General features: G+C 38.0%; 1 protein-coding gene across 2 annotated transcripts in view; it reads left to right on the top strand.

Annotated features, from left to right (window-relative positions):
* The window catches only part of GMPS (guanine monphosphate synthase), a 79,469-nt gene that overhangs the window by 15,046 nt on the left and 42,638 nt on the right, over window positions 1–21,785 (top strand). Inside the window, exons 2-3 of one of the 2 annotated variants that reach the window (XM_006867951.1) lie at window positions 10,946–11,127; window positions 17,528–17,642. The exons of the other annotated variant lie outside the window; for it this stretch is intronic. Coding sequence (XP_006868013.1) covers window positions 10,946–11,127; window positions 17,528–17,642 — 297 coding nt within the window. The remainder of the gene's footprint in view (window positions 1–10,945; window positions 11,128–17,527; window positions 17,643–21,785) is intronic. 2 annotated transcript variants of the gene reach the window in all.

Raw genomic sequence — 21,785 nt, 5'->3', positions numbered from 1 at the left:
TCTTATTTTTCCATAGGGTGTGGTGGTGGGGTGATTGGGGGGGGGGGGCAGGGTGAGATGGGGCTGAAATAACTAAGTGGATATCTAGTTTAAATGAGGGCTGTTAGTTATGCTATAACAAACTGTCACACTCATGGAAGCAGCAGTCAAGAAATCAGACGATGTATTGCATTGGGCAAAAAAACTGCTGCACAAGACCTTTTTAAAGTGTTGAAGAGCAAAGATGTCAGATTGAGGACTAAGGTGTGCTTGACCCAAGCCATGGTATTTTCAATAAACTCATATGCTTGTAAAAGCTGGTCAGTGAATAAGAAAGACGGTAGTGTAGGACCAAAGAGAAGAATCCATTTCGTATATAAGCTTTAGCACGTCCTCTAGCTCCAAGAAAATAATATATAGCCAGGCAGCTCAAGGCCAGAGGCCAGATGTTTTCCTTTATCCTAGCCTAAGAACAAAGACGACCAGTCCTGACCAATTAAACTGTAACATCTCATAGTTTGCCAATTGTTAACCAATCCAAAGATTGTAAAGCTGAGAAACCTGAGCTGTTTAAAAAACTCTATAAAAACCTTGCAGACAAAAGTTTGGGGCTCTTTCCCTATTCCGCTGCGTCAGATAAGGTTAGAGACCTGGCTCGAGCTTGAATAAACAACCCTTATGTTTTTACATTGGTGACGGTTCCTGGGTGGTCATTGGGGACCCTGAATTCTGGGCATAACAGAAGAATTGATGCATTTGAGTTATGGTGTTGGAGGAGAATATTGGAAGTGCCATGGGCTGCCCATAGAACCAACAGATCTTTGTTGGAAGAAGTGCAGCCAGAGTGCTCCTTGGAGGCCAGGATGGCCACACTTCATCTCTCATACTTTGGACATATTGTCAGGAGGGACCAGTCGCTGGAGAAGAATATCATATGTGGTAAGATGGAGAGGGTCAGAGAGAAAGAGGAAGACCCCCAGCGAGATGGATTGGCAAAGTGTCAGCATCAATGGGCTGAAGCGTGGCAACAATTGTGAGGTTGGCCCAGGAACGGGCAGTGTTTCGTTCTGTTGTATATAGGGTCTCTATGAGTCGGTATTGACTCGTTATGGCACCTAACAACAGCAGTAACAACAACAAATGTGCATATAATCTTTGGCCTTTGGCAGGGTGAATTTCTGTAGACCTTGGCCACCTGACATAGACTACATGCGATTGCAGAAGCTGCTTTCCCCGCAGACTGAAACATTTTATCCCATTCTCCTTTATTGTTTCTTTTATAGAATGAGTGCTGCCATGAGTCTGGAGCCCTTGCAACGAATCCTTTTCCTGATGCCAACTGCAGAAACCATGTGGGGACCATGTGTGACTTCCTCTTACTTCATGAGGGGGAAAGGGAATCAAATTCAAAATCAGCCCAAGGTTCATTCCAATAAAGCCTGGGCAGACATGCCTCTTCCCTATATCAGTGCCTTTAAAATTAGTCAGACTTGAGTATCAGTTTAGAAAGCTTATTCCTGTGATTTTGCGTCTCTGGAACCCCACTCTCTCAGTACCACATGTCTTAGGCTGGGTTTTCTAAAGCAAAACCAGTGAAACATACATGTGTGGTGTGGGCACTGTAGGATATGTCCTGGATTGAAAGGTGGTTTGAGTGGCAAGCTGTTCAAAGTTATGTTCTCCTTGGGAAACCGTATACAGGATTGCAGTGAGTCAATTTCTGCAGAGAAGTCAGTTGAGATTTTCATAGGGATTGCATTGAATTTGTAGATCAATTTGGGGAACATCACCATCTTAAAAATATTAAGTCTTCCAATCCATGACCCATGATGTCTTTTAAAATTCTGACAACAATTCAAATGTCATTTTTATAAAGTATTATACATATATTTGTACATTCTGGTAAAATTTATTTCTGTTTTATTTTTTCAAATGGTAAGTGGGATTGGTTTCTTAATTTAATTTTTGAGTTGTTCATTGCAAGTGTATTGAAATACAGTTGAGTTTTGTATATTGGCCCTATATCTTGAAAGCTTGCTGAAGTTATTTCTTCTTTTTTTTTTTTTCTTCTTCTCCTTTTTCAACCTGGAATCTTGGTGTGGCACCTGTAGGATAAGCACTGGACCACAACAGGGTTGGAAACCCTATATGGGGTCACTGTGGGTTGCAATTGACTTGACAGCACTTAACATCAACAACCTGGTGTGGAGCTGTAGGATAAACATTAGAGACAGACTACAAGGCCAGCTTGAACCACAGGTCAACAGTTAAGAACTCACCAGCTGCTCCTCAAAAACCCTACAGTGGGTTGCTAAGAGTCAGAACCAACTTGAGAGCACTTAAAAACAACAATATTGTCTTTTTATTGTATTCTTTAGAGTTCCCTTTACCTGTATAGGATTTCCAAGGCTGTAATTCTTCATGGGAGCATAAAGCCTTATCTTTCTTCCGAAGAACAGCTGGTAATTTTGAACTGTTGTCTTTAAGGTTAGCAGCCCGACTTGTAACCACTATAGTACCTGTCTCACCGATTGACTTGTTGTTATGTGCCATGGAGTCGGTTCCAACTCATAGTGACCCTGTACAGAGTTTCCGAGGCTGTAAATCTTTCTCACGTGGAACAGCTGGTAGTTTAGAACTGCTGACCGTGAGATTAGCAGCCTGATTCGTAACCACTGTGCTACCAGAGCTCCTTAGTACTTGAGTATTTAACCATTTGCATCATCTCCAAAACAAACAAAACCAAATCACACCACACCTACTGCCATAGTCTATTCAGACTATGTATAGGATTTTCAAGATATTAAATCTTTATAGAGCAGGCAGCCTAATCTTTCTCCCAAAGAGCTTGAACTGCCAACCTTGAGTTGCAGCCCAAGATCTAACCCACAGTGCTACCAGGGCTCTTTTTTTTTGCATTACCTATTGTTGTAAGGAGTTCTAGTAGCGTAGTGGTTACGAATCGGGCTGCTAATCTTGGAAAGCCAATGCAGGGTCACTTTGAGTTGGAACCAACTCCATGGCACATGTTGTTAAGTGTCCTCAAGTAATTTCTGACTCCTAGTGAGGGTTTTCAAAGAGCAGCTAGTAGGTTTGAACTGCTGACCTTGTAGTTTGAATTCCATTGCTTATCCTACAGCACCACACCGGGAGACTTTGTAAATAACCTAGAGAATCCTAATTATAATTATGTTAAGTGTTGTTGGTTGAGTTGGTTCCTACTCATAGTGACCCTGAATAGTGTTTCTGAGAAGCAGCTAGTGGGTTTGAACTGCTGACCTTGTGATTGGCAGTCTGGATCTGGTTTGCTAGTGCTGCTGCACCAGGAGTCCAATTATGATACTGGATACGTTTTTGTTTGTTATTAGATGCCGCCTTATCAGGTTGAAGTATTTTTTTAATTGTAAAAAATCATTTATATACATACACATACATACACACATACGTATATATGTATATATATATCATGATATTTGACAAGTTAACATTTTAACCAAATTTACATGCATAATTGTGATAAAAATGATAATCTTGTGCAACCATCATCAGTCTCTGTTGCCAAGTTTTTATCACCATAAGTGGATACTTAATTCTTCCTAAATGCTATCTCCTTTCCTTCTTCCCTAGACCCCTAATAAAGTTTGGTCTTTACACAATTGCCTGTTCTAGATATTTTATAAATTGGTTCATAAAATATTCTTTTGTTGTTGACTACTACTTCACTCTGCAGGTTTTCAAGGTTCATCCACGTTGTATCAGGAGTTTGTTTCTGTTTATGACTAATATTTCACGTATGAATATACCACATTTTGTTTACTCATTCATCATTTAAGGGACATTTAGGCTGCTTTCACCTTTTGGATATTTGTGAACAGTGCTACAATGAACATTTGTATACATATGTTTGTGTTATTGCTTTCAAGTCATTTGGGTAAATAAAAACCTACAAATGGAATTGTAAGGCTACATGGTTAACTTCTTGAGGAATCATCAGATTGAGGAATCATCAGGGAGCAACAAAATATGGGAGGAAGAGTGGGATGGATGGAATTTTCTCAACAGCACTTAATGACAACATACGTTGTAGTTGTTATGTGCCATGGAGTTCTCTGACTCATAGCGACCCTGTACAAGGTTTCCAAGGCTATAAATCTTTGCGGGAGCAGAAAGCCTCATCATTCTCCCGTGGAACAGTTGGTAGTTTCAAACTGCTGGCAGTGAGATTAGTAGCCAGATTTGTAACCACTACGCTAAGGACAACATATATATATATATATACCACAAATATATTAGTTTGAAAGAGGATATTTGTACATGGATAACCACAGGGAGGAAGCAGGACAACTGTTGTTGCTTGGAGGGGATTGTAGTCATTGAAATGAAACAAAGTGTATAATTTGTTGAATGTGAAACTGATGAGCTTGTCTAGAAACCAACTCAATTCACAGCAAAAAAAAAAAAAAAAATGGGTGAAAAACCTTTTTACAATAGTTGTACCATATTGCACTCCTACCAACAGTGGATCCTGGTATGGCACTGTAGGATCACAAGGTGGTGGTTCAAAACCACCAGCCATTGCTATGAGTAGGAACCGATTTGATGACAGTTAACAACAACCAACAATGGAGGAAGGTTCTACTGAATATTTTTATAATGGGATGTTGAATTTTGTCATAGACTTTTTTTGTGTCTAATGAGATGAGCCTATGTTTTTGCCACTTGATCTGTTGGCAATTTTTATATTTATATTTTATATTAAACCAACTTGCACTACTGAGGTAAATCTCAGTTAATGGTATTTAGTTTTTTTCTTTAATGTTGCTGGATTTGGCTTGCTGATTTTTTTTTTTTAAGAATATTCATCTCTATTCAGAAGAGATATTGGTCACAATACAAATGGAAAGTCTCTCAGGACAACTAAAGGTCAATATTAAAAAAAAAACAGCGACAAAACTTGAAATAAACTATGAGGAGTTTAATGAACAGAATTAATCAGACTAAACATATTTCAGAACTTTTAGTATTTTAATAGTATATTAACAGTTATTACTGAATGTTTGTTGTTAAGTGCCATCGAGTCGATTCCGACCCATAGTGACCCTGCATAGGTTTTCCAAGGAGCAGCTGGTGAATTTGAACCTCCTGCCTTGCATTTCAAATTGACCTTGTGGTGTAGTACATTAACTCACAGTGTCACACCAGGACTCTAGATTTGGCATATAGGCTGGCATAAAATGATAGTAGTATTCTTCAGTTGGCTAATGCTTTTTATTGAATGGGAAAGCCAACTATAATAAAGCTTAGAGGAATTTAAAGATCATGAGGTAAAGAGCTTGTACTTGATTGTTTTTTTAGCTAGCAGTGCCAAATTTTCTTATTTTAATTTTAGAACAGGTGACATAATTATAGTATTGTATCAACCAAAAACATATTGCCTGAATTTTTCTAGAAAGTTGTATTTTAGATTAATTAAAACACAAATTACAAAATGTTTCAAAATTGATGTTAGAAATTGTGACCCTGGGCTGAATTGATTTTTCCCTCCAATTTGAAGAGAAAGCCGATACTGATTTGTGGCTTTATAATCTTACCAAGTGTTCTTATTGTACAGAGCAAACCCATTAGAACTAGACTTAGTTTACCTGAAAAGATGGAATTCCTCTGGTGCTTTTATGGTTTTGGTGTATATATATGTTTGTATTTGTTGTGGGGAGGTGAGGGTGACTGGCTGTCTGAAATGGCTGCTAAAAACTAGTATCAGAGTCTTTAATCCAGACTGAATTGTTTTTAAAATTTACTGATTTAGATAGTAAATCAGACTGTTCATTATGCTCAGGAATGCTGCCCACTTAAAATTGAAAGATGCTATTGGCATCTTACAGTAGGTAAGATAGAATAGGATTTGGAATGACTTTGAAGGAACCATGAGAAACAAGGCTAATCAGAAGTATAAATTCACTTCCCCTTAAGGTTCATAGTTAATATTTCAGGTTTCTTCATTGTGAATTTTTTTTTGATGATAGATATGATTTTATGGTACTGTTCATTCATACTTGGTGGTACAAAGGGTCATGGTATAAACAAAATTCTTATGAAATTAAAAAATATTCTTGGAATTGGTTGTGATATAATATTTTATACAATAGAAGCTGACATTTTGTCAATTGAAACAGAAGGTGTATAGTTATAAAAAGTATGTGTAAATGGTTTACCAGACTGCTAAATTTGAATGTTAAAAAAGGTACCTAGTAGTATGCTATTGTTCGGTGTGGTGTAGCCCGACTCGTAGCAATCCATTGTACAGCAGAACAATGTACTACCCAGTCCTGCAGCATCGTCACAATTGTTATATTTGAACTCATTGTTACAGTCACTGGGTCAATCCATCTCATTGAGCTTCTTCCTCTTTTTCATTGAACCTCTACTTTACAAAGCATGACGTCCTTCTCCAGGTACTAGTCTGTCCTGATAACATGTCCAAAGTTTCATTGTGAATTTTTGACATAAATACTTCTTGAGCTTAGCAGAAGGTGTCAACTGAAAGATTTCAGATAATAACCAGAACTAAGTCCTTCATAAAGTTTTAAAATAGGCTGCTGACAAAAGTGTGAAGGATTACGCTTGTCCAGTCACACCATTAGGTATAGCAAGTATGTCAGTTTGTCATACTGTGGTGGCTTTTATGTTGCTGTAGTGCTGGAAGCTATGCCACTGGGATTTTAAATACTAGCAGGGTCACTCATGGTGGACAAGTTTCAATGAAGCTTTCAGACTGAGACAGATTAGGAAGAAGAGGCAGACTACTTCTGAATGCTTAGCCCCTGAAAACCTTATGAAATATCAGTGGACATGGTCAGGTATAATGCTGAAAGAGGTGCCTCTTAGGTTGGAAGGCACTTAAAATACTACTAGGGAAGAGCTGACATCTCAAAGTAAGAGTTGTTAGTGCCGTCGAGTCGATTACAACTCATAGTGACCTAGTAAAGGGTTTCCAAGGAGCAGTTGGTGAGCTTGAACCGGTGACCTTCCGGTTCAAACCGACTTTGCAGTCCAACACATAACCCATGATATGGATGGAGCAAAGCTTTCGGAGCTTTCATTTGCTGATGGGGCACAGCTGATGGAATGTATGAAGTATGAATCTAGAAAAATTGGAAGTTGGCAAAATGCAATGCAATGCATAAAGATAGATATCCTAGGAATTAGTGAGCTGAAATAGACTAGTATTAGCTAGTTTGAATCTGACAGTCATATGGTTTACTATGTCAGAAATGAACAAATTCAAGAAGAATGCATAGCAGTCATCATCAAAAAGAACATTTCAAGATCTATCTTCCTGAAGTACAATGCTATCTGTGATAGTATATTATAAATATGCCTACAAGGAAGACCACTCTCCTAGTGTTATAAAGTAGGATAAACACTGGATTGCTAACCACAGGGTCAGTGGTTCAAACCACCAGCTGCTCCTTGGAAACCCCATAACAGGGTCTCTATGAGTTGGAACCGACTCCATAGCACTTAATAATAACAACAAAAACAAGGAAGACCAGTTAATACCACTATTATTAAAATTTATGCACAAACCATGGAAGCCAGTAATGATGAAATAGAAGAATATTAAATATTACCAACTTATTTAGTTTGAAATAGATCAAACATGCAATCAAGATGTGTTATTAATTGGTGATGGGAATGTGAAGGTTGGGAATAAAGAGGAAGGATCAGTAGTTGGAAAACAGCATTGGTGATTGAACTGATGCTGGAGATGGCATGATAGAATTTTATAAGACCAATATATCTGCATTGAAAATACTTTTTTAAAAAGCTTTTAATGTTTCATTGAAGTGATTACAATCCCCAACATGCATCATTCAACAGTATTTGCTTCTAATTCCCTCTTTTTTTTTTTTTTTTTTTAAATTAATGTATACTAAAACATTCAGGAATATACAATCATTTAAACAACCCAAGGACACATTCTACAAGCCTGCCTCCTGCCCTCCTGTGCACACAGCCTTTCTCTTTCCTGAGAATAGAATCCTCAGCTGCTCTATCGCTCCATGTCCTCATCTCTGTCTCCATTTTTGGTGTTGCTGCTTTGGTGAATAGAGTCCCACATTCTGCTCACGCACTTCTCCCTTGGTGGTCCTAGGGTCTTCTTTTCCTGGAATGTTCAATTAAACTACTCTCCCCTTTATGGTAGCAAATACCTTTCTTAAATAATATAAAAAATGACTATACATATGAACCTCACCAGATGAAGAATCAAATGGACTACATCTGTGGGAAGAGACAGTGAAAAAGTTCAGTATCGTACGCCAAAACAAGTCTAGGGACTTACTATTGCACAATCAATTGCTCACATTCAAGCTCAGGCTGAAGCTTAAAAAAAAATGGGAAAAAAATTTCACGAGATCTAACACATGATCCTTAAGCATACCCCATCTGAATTTAGAGACCATCTCAAAAACAGATTTGATGCTATACTCTCCAGACACTAATGTTGCTGTGGTTATACTTGGATTTAGCAAAAATTATGAAGTTGATGTTTTTGAGTCCTCGAAATTTATACAATATTGTGATGTTAAGTGCCATCGAGTCGGTTCCGACCCATAGCGACCCTGTACAGGGTTTCCGAGGGTGTGAATCTTTACGGGAGTAGAAAGCCTCATCTTTCTCCCGGGAAGCGGCTGGTAGTTTCGAACCGCTGACCTTAAGGTTCGCAGCCCGATAGGGAATGTGTGTATATGTGTGTGTGATAAGACTAATGGCAGTTTTGAAAGGAGACTGCTTTCGTATTTCTTGTACTAATAACATTCTCTAAGCTGCGTGTGTGTTTGATTCGATTTTTCCAGATTGTTGAATAGCCAGCCATATGATTAAAACTTTCCTTTTTGTGATTTGAGTGTTTCTGGCCTGTGGTTAGGTCACTTTTATAAACCTCATTTGTAGTTAGCTACCATTATTGCATTTTCTTTATGGTGGGTGGTTGTAGTGATAATGGTATCTTAGGCAAGGTCTGCAGTTCATTCATTTTTAGTAGGTAAATGGAGATGGACGAAAAGAGTTGGCTACTTAAGTATGAAAAGGTAAGTTTTACATCTAGAGAAAAAAATCACCTGTAGTCTCATCACTCAGTTCATTTACAGTCATACATACTTTTCTTTTTCATATGTGTGCATATGAACCTTGAAGTTCAAATGGCTTTGCAGTCTGGCGCATTAACCCACAGCACCACACCAAGACTCCATATATATATTTTTATATATGGTGGTGGTTATGTGCCGTGGAGTGTGTGTGTGTGTATGTATGTATGTATGTATGTATGTATGTATGTATGTGTGTATATATATCTATATATATATCCATCTATCTATCTATCTATCTATCTATCTATCTATCTATCTATCTATCTATCTGTCTATCTAGAGCTCTGGTAGTGAAGTGGTTACGAATTGGGCTGTGAACTGCAAGGTAAGCAGTTCGAAACTACCAGCTGCTCCACGGGAGAAAGATGAGGCTTTCTGCTCCCGTAAAGATTTACAGCCTCGGAAACCCTGTTCAGGGTCTCTATGGGTCAGAACCGACTCGATGGCACTTAACAACAATAACTATCTATCTATTTTTTTTTTTTTTCCCTCTCTCTCTCTTTATTCACTATTGTGTCACATGAATGCTATCCCCATCTCCTTTCATCAGCTCCTCGGAGACAGATTGGATATTAATCAATGGAGATTCTACCTTCCTCTGCACCCTCTTGATCTAGGCTCCCTCTTGAAAGCTTGTAAGCTAGTCACTTCTTGCCTTTGTAGCACCCCCATTTTGGGTAGCCAGTGTCCAAGTTTCCCATCCCTGCTTACCCTGTATATTGAGGGGGTGAACATATATTTAAAAAAATTTTCATTATGAACTTAAAATTTAAAATAATAAAACAAAATAGACTAATTTTGTATGGTATACTTCTCCAACTTCTGTGATTCAGTAATACACGACCAGCTTTGTTTGATTTATACACACCTCGTGTGGCACCGTGGGTTAATGTGCTGGACTGCAAGGTCGTTTTGAATTGCAGCTTCGGCAGTTCAAACTCAACAGTTGCTCCTTGGAAACCCTATACAGGGATGCTATGAGTTGGAACAGACTCGATGGTACTTAATAACAACACTCCCTCTTGCATTATTTTGAAGCCTGTTCCAAGTAAATTTTTCAACACCCATAATTTAAAATTTTATATTTTGTCAAATTGTTTTAAAGAAAAGTTATCAGTGTACATGACGGGAGAAACAAAAATCGGTGGGTTTGGATTAGATGAATATGTTTTATCATTTTCCTCAGATAGTAGAAAAAGTTCAGTATGGTCAATTTGTAGTGGGATAAGCACTGGACTGCCAGTCACAGGGTCTGCAGTTCAGACCCCTTAGCATGATTGGAAACCCTATACATGATTGCTATGAGTTGGAACCAATTGGACGACACTTAACAGCAATAGCAAAAATAAAACATTTAGTGTCCTCATTAGTACTTCTCTTTTGGGACTGTATGAGAGTAGGACAGCTGTATAATTTATTGTCTGAACTGGGACACTTTCAGGATTGAAAGGGGACACTATTAATAATGCCAGATTAGCAGGTATAAACCAGGAATCTCTTTTGGGAAAATTAGTTCATATGTTCATTCTGTTAATTAGGTAATGCACATGTACTACTCAGTACCACATATATGGTTCTGTCTGTCTATATAACTAACCTAGTCAATAAATGGTAGTGCTTATTGAATTAATTGTTTAACTATGTGGGTATATATTAACATCTTCCTTTTGAAAGGAGTGTTTTGAATTGGTAACTTAAAAAGTCCTAAGTTAATACTCTTTGTTTCTATGGTTTGAGAGTAAATAGTAATCTATTATTAAAAAAAAAAATTCTGAGTTTCATAATTAAGAACCTATTTGTTGGATTATTTTCAGCTGGAAAATGCTGGCGGAGACCTTAAGGATGGCCTTCATCACTATGAAGGAGCTGTTGTCATTCTGGATGCTGGTGCTCAGTATGGGAAAGTCATAGACCGAAGAGTGAGGGAGCTGTTTGTGCAGTCTGAAATCTTCCCTTTGGAAACACCAGCATTTGCTATCAAAGAGCAAGGGTTCCGGTAGGCTTTACACAAAAATTTTTTGAACACACTAAGCTTAAATTATGTGTTATTTTATTATTTATTTGCTTGAATACTGAATTTTTTGTGTGAAAGTAAGCTATTTAACTGTGAATGTAAGAAATTGCTCCTGGGCTCTAATTTAAAAAAAAAAAGAAGAAAGAAATGGAACCTGTCACTTCAGAAAGTTACCATAATTTTAATTGAATAGCAATAAGAACTTAATATTTGAGTATTTTGCATATTTACTGGAGTTATATATAGCTATTAATTATCATTTAATTCATTCATCCCATAGCTTTCAATCAAAAGAAAATATACAGGAACTTCAGTTGTTATTTTTAAGTGTTGTTGAGTTGGTTCCAGCTCATAGTGACCCTGTATAGGGTTTCTGAGGAATAGCTGCTGGGTTTGAACTGCTGGCTGACTTTGTGGTTTGCAGTCCATTGCTGATCCTAAAGTGCCACACCAGGAGTCCATGACTGGGAAGCAAGAGACTTACCTTAACATAGAATTTTCCTAATTCCACAGCCTGTGGTTTTAGAACAAGTCAAAATAGTAACCAGTATATGCAGAGGTGGTTCTTTTAACAGACATTTCTGATGAAAGCTCTATCTTCTCATGGAATTCATGTTCTTTATTTAAGATGCTTAGCAGAAATAAGCAACTTCAGTTTCTATCTTTAACTGACTTTTTTTTTTATGTTTTTTTGTGAATTATGTATTAGTTTTTACATGGGAGAACATTAGCTTTACATTCATCCTATCGTATATCGTTTCATTGCCATGGTTACATTCTCCTCCATGCATCATCAACCAACCAAAGGGTATACCCTACAAGCCTGTCTCCCTCTCTGGGTCTAGAGTCCCTGGCCACTCCATCTCTCCACATCATCATCTCTGCCTCCATCTCTGCGTCACTGCTTCTCTGGGTAGGGTCTCGCACTCCGCTCTTCTCCCTTGATGGTTCTAGGGACTTCCGCTCCTGGACTGCAGAGTCAATCACTCCCCTCCTTTTGCTACAAAATGTCCACCTTTACATTTCCAACCCTCGCAGTCAGTTCTGATAACAATTATTCACCATTGTACCAAAAGGGACCTATCCCATCTCCTTTCATTAGCTCCGCCCAGACTACAGATTGGATACTACTCAATGGAGATTCTACCTTCCTCTTTAACTGACTCTTGAACCCTAATTTTAGACATGCTCTCTGATAGCGTAGTGGTTACGAGTCAGGCTGCTAACCTCAAGATCAGCAGTTCGAAGGTACCAGCTGTTCCATGGGAGAAAGATGAGGCGTTCTACTCTTATGAAGAATCACAGCCTCAGAAAGCCTGTGCAGGGTTGCTATGAGAGTATAGTTTTTTGTTTTTGTTTATTTTTTTATAAAACTGAACTTTTTTCCCATTGGAAAAATAAATGTAAAAGAAATTTTCTCGAGTTCATACACATACATTTTATTCTATAATTTCTTTGTTCTGAAATACAGTAAATTGGAAACGAAAAAAAAGTTCAAAATGAACTGTGTTCTAGTTTAGGATGGAATCCTGGTGTGGCAGTATAGGATATGAACTGGACTGCTAACTGCAAGGTCAGTGGTTCAAACCCACCAGCTGCTTCCTTTAAAAACCCAAACTCACAGGGTCAGTATGAGTTGAAACTCATTTCAGTACTCCTTTCTGCAGCATTTTAACAATCAAAACACCAACAGTTTTAAGATTAACATAAAAATAGTTGTCTCTTAAATAGAGCAGCTGAGGACTCTGGATCATGGAAAGAGAAAGGCTGTGTGCTGCCAGCCAGGTGCTGGTGGCCAGGAGGCAGGCTTGCAGAATGTGACCTTTGTTTATTTAAATTATTGTATATTCCTGAATGTTTTGTGTACATCCCCAAAATAAAAAAAAACAGAGGGAATAGAAAGAAGCAAATACTGTTGAACGATGATGCACAGAGGAGACTGTAATCATTGCAATGAAATGATTAGTGTAAAACTGATGTTCCCCCATGTAAATTATCACTCAGTTTACAATAAAAACTTCCAAAAAAACAAAAAAGTTGTCTCTTAAAATATAGAATTCTAGAGTAGGATGTGTGCCACTATTGTTTACTCAGTTCATCTGTTTTGATTCACTAGTGAGAACCAACCTTAGAAGGATCAAGGAACTGTGAAAGGAATCTGATCTTTGTCAAATCCAAACTCTACCATCCTCCCCTATCCCCCAAAGAAACAAATGCCAGTCAAACAAACAAACAAAAAAACCCTAGAAAACTAACCCCCTTGAATATTTCAGCACAGGTAGTCAAATAACTTGGTAGTGGAAGTCCGTTTTTTTAAATTTATGGGGTTTTTTTGGTCACTTTGCTTGTACCTGATCCAGTTTCTAAGCCCTGCTTGAGCCTACAATTTCATTTCTGTAGTAAGGGAGTAGAGGCAGTTCCTTTATTATGAACTTTTCATTCTTAAATCTTTAAATATAATTTGTATGTAAGTTGGAACACTTCGGTACAGTTCATATCTAATACTAACTAAATGGTTGTCTTTGAATTAATTTATGGTATAGAGAAAGTTGATTTGATCCATTAAGTCCATAGTTAAAACTCACCAGCTGCTCCTTGGAAACCATATACAGCGTCACTATTAGTAGAAATTGACTCAGCAGCACTTAACAATAACAGCATGACTTTCTATATGGAGTCATGATGTGGTGCTACACGTTAACATGCTGGACTTGCAAGATCGGTGGTTTAAATTTACCAGTTGCTCCCCTGAAACCCTATACAGGCTTGCTAGGAGTTGAAACTGATTTGATGGCACTTATCAACAGTTAGCTTTCCATGGGAACCTTGCTGGCTCAGTACTTAAAGCACTCTACTGCTAATAGAAAGGTGGCGGTCCAAACCCATCAGTCACCCTGTGGAAGAAAGATGTTCCAGTCAACTTCATAAATATTACAGCCTTGGAAACCTTATGGGGCAGTTCTACTCTGCCCTGCAGTGTTGCTGTGAGTCGGAATCGAATTGACAGAAAATAACAACAATTATTCAGTTTCACGCACCCACTAAAGCCAGTAATGATGAAGTTGAAGAATATTGCCAACTTTTTCAGTCTGAAGTTGATCATACATTTAGTCAAGATGTGTTGATAATTCCTGGTGGTTGGAATGTAAAGGTTTGAAACAGAAGGATTAGTAGTTGGCAAATACAGCCTTCATATTGAAAATGATGCTGGGGATCACATGATAGAATTTTGCAAGACCAGTGACTTATTCATTGCCAGTAGCTTTTTAAAACAACATAAAAAATGACTAGACACATGGACCTCACTAAATGGAATACACAGAATTAAAATTGACTACATTTGTGGGAAGTTGTTGTTGTTGTTAGGTCCCATTGAGTCAATACCGACTCATAGCAAAGAGACGGGCGAACAACTCCATATCATCAGCCAAGAGCTGGTCAAGGGCAGATTATGGATCAGACTGTCAGTTGCTCATGTGCAAGTTCAGACTGATGATGAAGAAAATTAAACCAATTCCACGAGAGCCAAAATATGACCATGAACATACCCCACCTGGATTTAGAGATCATCTCAAGCACAGATTTGATGAATTAGACACTAATAACTGAAGACTAGAAGAGCTGTGGGATGGATTTATCTGTCAAGAAATCATATCTGTTGCACAAGACCTCTTTAAAATGTTAAAGAACAAAGCTGTCATTTTGAAGTCCAAGATGCACCTGACACAAGCCATGGTATTTCTAGTAGCTTCGTATGTATGTGAAAGTTGGGCAATGAATAAGGAAGATCATAGAAGAATTGATGCAGTTGAGCTGTGTTGGAGAGGAGTATTAGAAATATCATGCACTGCCAGAAGAATACAAGAACAAATAAATCTGTATTGGAAGAAGTACAGTCAGATGCTCCTTAGAAGCCAGGATGGTAAGACTTTGCTTTCTCATACTTTGGACATATTAACAGGAGGAACCAGTCCCTGAAGATAGATGTCATGCTTGGTAAAGTGGAGGAAGATTCCTCACTAGATGGACTGGCACAGTGGAAGCAATAATGGGCACAACCGTAACAACCATTGTGAGGATGGTGCAGGACTGTTCTGTTGCTCACAGGATCCCTATGACTTGGAACTGACTCAGTGACACCTAATGACAACAGCACTCCTATCATGAGTCCTGGTATGGCACTAGCACTGAACTGTTAAATGCAGTGACAGTGGCTCAGACCCACCAGCCATTCCTTGGCAACCATATATAGTGTCGCTATGAATCAGTGACAACAAAACAACAATAGCAGTCAGACCACATTTCCTTTTTAATAGTACTAAGAGTATTAGGAGTCCTGGTGTGGAGCTGTAGATAAGTTCTGAACTGCCAACCATAAGGTTAGTGGTTCAAATTCACTAGCTGCTCCTCAGAAACCCCGTGCAGTCTGTCTGTGAGTTGAACTGACCAGAGGTCACTTAATAACAACAACAACCTCTTTATTAAGCTTGATGTCCTTCTCCAGGGACTGGTTCCTCTTTGACAACATGTCCAGAGTATGAAAGACAAATCTCCACATTCTGGCTGCAGTTCTTTCAAGACAGATTTTTGTTTGTTCTTTTGTTAGTCCATGGTGCTTTCAATATTCTTTGCCAAAACCATAATTCAAATGCATCAATTTGTCTACAGTCTTCTCATTTCACTGTTCATCTTTCACATGCATATGTAGCCATTGAAAGTACTATGGCTTGGGTCAGGAGTATCTTGGTCTTCAAACCAACATCTTTGCTCTTGAACACTTTAAAGAGGTAGGTTTTGTGCAGCACATTTGTGTAATGTAATATGTCATTTGATGTCCTGACTGCTGGTTGCATGAGTGTTGATTGTAGATGCAAGCAAAATGAAGTCTTTGACAGCTTCAATCTTTTCTCTGTTTATCATGATTCTTGTTGTTGTTAAGTTAGGTAACCAATAATTAAAAGGTGAGTTGTAATCCAAATTTGTAAGTAAGTAGATTTGATTAGAACTTGAAATGCATTTTCTTTGAGAAACATAAGTCAGGAGTCCTTCAAACTCTTAAACTGAAATTGATTATGAGGTACCTTAAGTTGAATAAAGGAGTCTTGGTGGTATACTAGATTAAGCATTGGACTACTAAGTGCAGGTCGATGGTTCAAACCCATCAGTCACTCTGTAGGAGAAAGATGAGGCTGATAGCTCCCACAAAAATTTACAGTCGTAGAAACCTTAGGGAGAAGTTCTGCTCTTTTCCAACAAGGTTCTCTGTGAATTTGAATCTACTTGATGGCAGTGGGTTTGGTTTAGTTTCTTGGAGAAGTTGAGTTAGAATTTGAGAGTACCTTACTTGTAGGACTGATAACTGTAAGGTCAGCAACTCAAACCCGCAGCCTGTTGGAAACTATAGGGTCAGTGTGAGTTAGAACTATTTTGACAGCACATAGAATAAGTTTAGTAAATGGACATACAGGTATGCCTATATCGTGTGAGTGGGAATGTATGGCAAACTGGAGAGGCTGTGCAGTCTGAGAGTGCCAGAGCTCATGAGGGTTCCAGGTAGGAGTGAAGGTTCCTTGTTGCTAGGTCCTCTCCCCTTTTTTCCCTTTAGGAAAATGCAGAAATCTCAATTTTTATATGAAATCATTAATAAGAAAATGTTTCTTTTAGTAAGGACAAAGTGGCCAGATGATGAAGATAGGCCTCAAATTTGTAACTTCTTTTATAATAGTAGTTGGACTTATTAAAATGCTCTGTAAATTGTAATGTAGCTAAGGTACTGGCCTGAGTTCTCAGGCATATGGAGCAAAATCGATGTTGGTTACCTTTTGTGGGTATTGTGTTAAACAGATTTTAAACAGGCAAAGTTAGGTCATCTGTAGTTCACATTCTGCAATCCTTTGTTGTAGGGTATTTTACTTTGAGCCATCTGAACCTTTAGAATTTCTCCATGTCATCCTTATGTGACTTGTTTTACTTAACACAATATCCTAGGCTCCTAAAAGAACTGCATTTCCTTATCTCCCTTCAGAACTGCCATTTCTCTATTGATGGAGAAAACATTTTCAACAAATACATGCCAACCTTCCCTGATATAAACATTGATAGTTACATATTTGGAAGTTTATATTTACATATTTAGAAGTGACATTTGAATTGATAGACTTTCAGACAGTACAGTATTGCAGAGTAGAAGCAATTAAGTTTTGTAGGAAGGTATGAATTAGGTGTGTTAGAACCTCGATTTGTTCAGTATACCAAAAATATAACAAAATCACTGAATATGTATTTGTGTCTTTCTCAGTGGTGGTACAAGAGAAGAGGACTTAGACGTTGTAAAAAATCAACATTATTGCCATTGTTTACTGACTCTTTCTTAAACCCACAGTGCTATTATCATCTCTGGAGGACCTAATTCTGTGTATGCAGAAGATGCTCCCTGGTTTGACCCAGCAATATTCACTATCGGCAAACCTGTCCTTGGAATTTGCTATGGCATGCAGGTACTTCTGTGAATTTGCTTGAGGGTTGATTTACATTTTATTCTGTATGTCACTCCTGTTGGTAATTTCTGCCTCTAAGATATTTAGAGTATCTAATTGGTATTTTAATTGATTATGAATGACTGCATTAGTATAAAGGAGTCCTGGTGGCTGCTAACTGATAAGTTGGTGGTTTTAGCTCACTAGCTGCTTCAGGAGAGAAAGATGTCATGGTGATCTGCTTCTGAAAGGGTTACAGCTTTGGAAACGATGGAATCCCATAGAGTCGCTCTTAGTTGGGATTGACTCAATGTCAATATGTTTGATTCTTTTTGTTGTTTGGGAGAGCAAAACTGATCTGATGGAGGAATCTCTTCTCAGAAAACTAGCTGCTACTTCATACCACAAAACACAGTCCATTAAAAAAAACCTTGGACTTTCAACTTAAAAGATGCAGAAAAAGTAGACAGAGCGTCTGTACCGGTTTACCCAGTTCTCCAATTGTTCACAATTTGAACCATTTACAAATTAAGTTGCAGATGGGATGTTTAATTACTTGTTTTATTTCCTAAGTCCAATTTACTTTCTTGTCGCCATGGTATAGCATAGTGCTGTAGGATAAGCACTGGACTGCAAACCCACACGGTCAGCAGCTTAAATGTACCAGCTGCTCCGAAGGAGACATTTCTGCTCCTGTAAAGCTTTATAGCCTTGGAAACCCTATTCAGGATTGCTGTGTGTTAAATCATCCTTTAGTGAGTTTGACTTTGATTTTTTAGGTTCACTTTTCTACAAAACTATAATACCAAAATCAAACCCATTGCCAGTGAACTGATTCTGACTCATAGCGACTCTATAGGATGGTGTAGAACTGCCTACTTTGGATTTCCGAGGGTGCAGTCTTTATAGAAGCAGATTACAACATCTTTCTCCCTCAGAGTGGCTGTTGCATCTGAACTGCTGACATTTAGGGTTAGCAGCTTAGTGCTTTAACCACTACATCAGCAGGGTTCCTTTAAAACCTAAATGATACAACCATCAGAAATCAGAAAGTTAGAATACATTCAATGTTAGTGTCTATTCCACAGGCTTCATTCAGATACTAGTTTATATTAATGCCCTTTACAGGAACAGGATCTAATCCAGGATCGTGTATTGCATTTCATTGTCAGATTATTTTAGTCTGGAACAGTTCCTCAGTGTTGCATGGTTTTTATGGCCTTGACAGCTCTTAGAAATGTATAGGCCAATTATTAGGTATTAGTTGTTAAGTGCCATCAAGTCGGTTCCAACTAATGGCAATCTGCTATAGAGTTTCCAAGGAGTGGCTGTTGAGCTTGAACTGCCGACTTTGCAGTTCAAAGTGACCTTGCAGTCCAGCACATTAACCCACAGCGCCACACCAGGACTCCATCATTTTGTAGACTGTCTCTCAATTTTGGTTTGTCTGATGTTTCCTCATTGTTAGATTCAGATAATATATTTTGGTAGGAGGTGTGGTGCTGTAAGATAAGCACTGGGTTGCAAATTTTAAGGTCAGTGGTTCAAACCCACCAGAAACCCTATATAGGGTCATTGTGATTCGGAAGCAACTCAGCAACACATGCCGCCACCACCACCACAACCGAAGTGATGCTATGTATGCCCTTGGAGCACCTCATCAGGAAGCATACCATTTAAGTGCCAGTACCCACAATGTGCCCTTAGATCATTTGTTCCTCCTCCTAAGGTAGTCTCTGTCAGGTGTCTATAATGGTGGATTATGATAATTCAGAAATATTTTTGAAGACTGCCTTGTATAATAAAGTTAAAAAAAAAAACAAAAAACAACCCAGCAACAAAAACTACAAGATACAAGGACTTGAGGTATAAGGTATTTTTCTTGAGTTAAATGTTTAGAAATCTGTTTTGATTGCTTTAATACCATCTTTGCTTCCTTTAATTTTATAGTTCTTGCTAAGTACCATTGAGCCTGTTCTGTGGGTTTGAACCACTGACCTCGAAGTTAGCAGTCCAGTGCTTATCCTATAGCACCACACCATGACTGTGTTGTTGTTTTTTTATATAGCATAGGTGTATCAAATAAGAGAATGTGATTCTGGAATAAGATGATACTTTGACAGTTACATTCTAGATTCTCGCTTACCAAAGAATAATTTTATTAATACGTATTTACTAAGGAAGTTGGAATATACAGTGTCAAAGAAAAATGATCAGTGATTACTTTTTAGTTAAGACACAATTTTTAATAATGTATCTTACTTAATGAGAATACCTAAAAATTAAGTAGCTGGGAAAGGATTCACTAAATTATAATTAATGAAATGTGTGTCATTTTGTTATGGAAGTCTTGTTAAAACCAGAAGCTAGATGCTTATTTTTTTACCTTGGGGGTTTCTGTTATAAGAATAGCCAAATATGTGGACTTGAACACAGATCTACTTGCTCATTTTATGAATTGACCTTTTTTTCATTTGTCTACCTTTTGGCTTTAGCTGTACTAAACTGGAAGGAGAGGACAGGTCTAGATAAGAAGTGGAATTGATTTAATTATGAGAGTTTAATTGACCAAAATGGAATAGATGTTAATTAAAATAATCAACTTTTAGATTTTCTCTTAGGCTTCCCTTAATGAACCACTGAACTGCATGTTAATTTTCAGTGTTTTGAATGTATGGCTTAGTAATAAAGATGTTATATTCACTTCTTCCAATTATTGAGTTGTTTTAAGCCCTTGGAGGCAAGGATATAATTTAAAATTTTACTAAGTGGTCAAAGCTGGATGAGTTTTTAAATTTTAAACAATCTAATTGAAATTTATGCTTTAGTATGAAAAAGGGAGCTTTTAAAAAGTAGATAGTGATGGATCAATATAGTTTCCTCTTGCTGACTCTGAGGCTTCCTGAGAAGGAAGGAAATCTAAATCAGTGCTCATGTAAGAATGTGAATGCTTTTGCTATCCTGTTCTTAATGCAAGAAGTCAAAAACATCTAATCACTGGCCTTGAAACAGCAATGTCAAATTTAGTTAGTTTCTTGCTATTTATTTGTTACGGTCTTCTACTTTGATTTAGAAAAAACATTGTTTACTAAAATTATGTAAAAGACAAAATATATAACATGGATATTTTCTACTCTAGGCAATAAAGAAACCTCTTATAGTAAAAGTATTTTCCCAATTTTTAATAGTTTATGAAAAGCCTAAATAGCGATTATGAATTTGACTTCATGCGAACACAGAATTTTAGTGGTTACGAATTGAGCTGCTAACCTCAAGGTCAGCAGTTCGAAACTACCAGTGGTTCTGCAGAAGAAAGATGAGGCAGTCTGCTCCCGTAAAGATTTTCAGCCTCGGAAACATAAGTAGCCTTCTGTTGTTAGGTGCCATCGGGTCAGTACCGACTCATAGTGACTATGCACAGCAGAACGAAACACTGCCCGATCCTGGGCTAACCTCACTATTGTTGCCACGCTTGAGTCCATCGATGCTGCTACTTGGCCAATCCATCTCGTTGGGGGTCTTCCTCTTTTTCTCTGACCCTCCACTTTACCAAACATGATATCCCTCTCCAGCAACTAGTCCCTCCTGACAATATGTCTGAAGTGTGAGAGATGAAGTTTGGCCATCTTGGCCTCCAAGGAGCACTCTGGCTGCACTTTTTCCAACACGCATCTGTTTGTTCTTTTGGCAGCCCATGGCACTTTCAATGTTCTCCGCCAACACCATAACTCAAATGCGTCCATTCTATGGTCTTCCTTATTCGCTGTCCAGCTTTCAAATGCATATGAGGTAATTGAAAATACCATGGCTTGGGTCTGGCACACCTTAGTCCTCAAGCTGACCTCTTTGCTCTTCAATACTTGAAAAAGGTCTTGTGCAGCAGATTTGCCTAATGCAGTACATAGTTTGATCTCTTGACTCCTACTTCAGTGAGTGTTGATAGTTGATCAAGAACAATGAAGTCCTTGAAAACTTCAGTCTTTTGTCAGTTGATAAGAATGTTGTTTATTGGTCAAGTGGGTGAGGATTTTTGTTTTTTTACATTGTAAATGTTTTCAGTCCTCCTCACTTTCAGCAAGCAAGGGTGCATCACCTGCATATCTCAGGTTGTTAATGAGTCTTCCTCCAATCCTGATACCACGTTTGTCTTCATAGAACCCAGCT

Source organism: Chrysochloris asiatica, unplaced genomic scaffold (genome assembly GCF_000296735.1).
Source record: "Chrysochloris asiatica unplaced genomic scaffold, ChrAsi1.0 scaffold00113, whole genome shotgun sequence".
Taxonomy (NCBI): Eukaryota; Metazoa; Chordata; class Mammalia; order Afrosoricida; family Chrysochloridae; genus Chrysochloris; species Chrysochloris asiatica.
The sequence above is the reverse complement of the archived record's forward strand: the minus strand, read 5'-3'. Positions and strand labels throughout refer to the sequence as shown.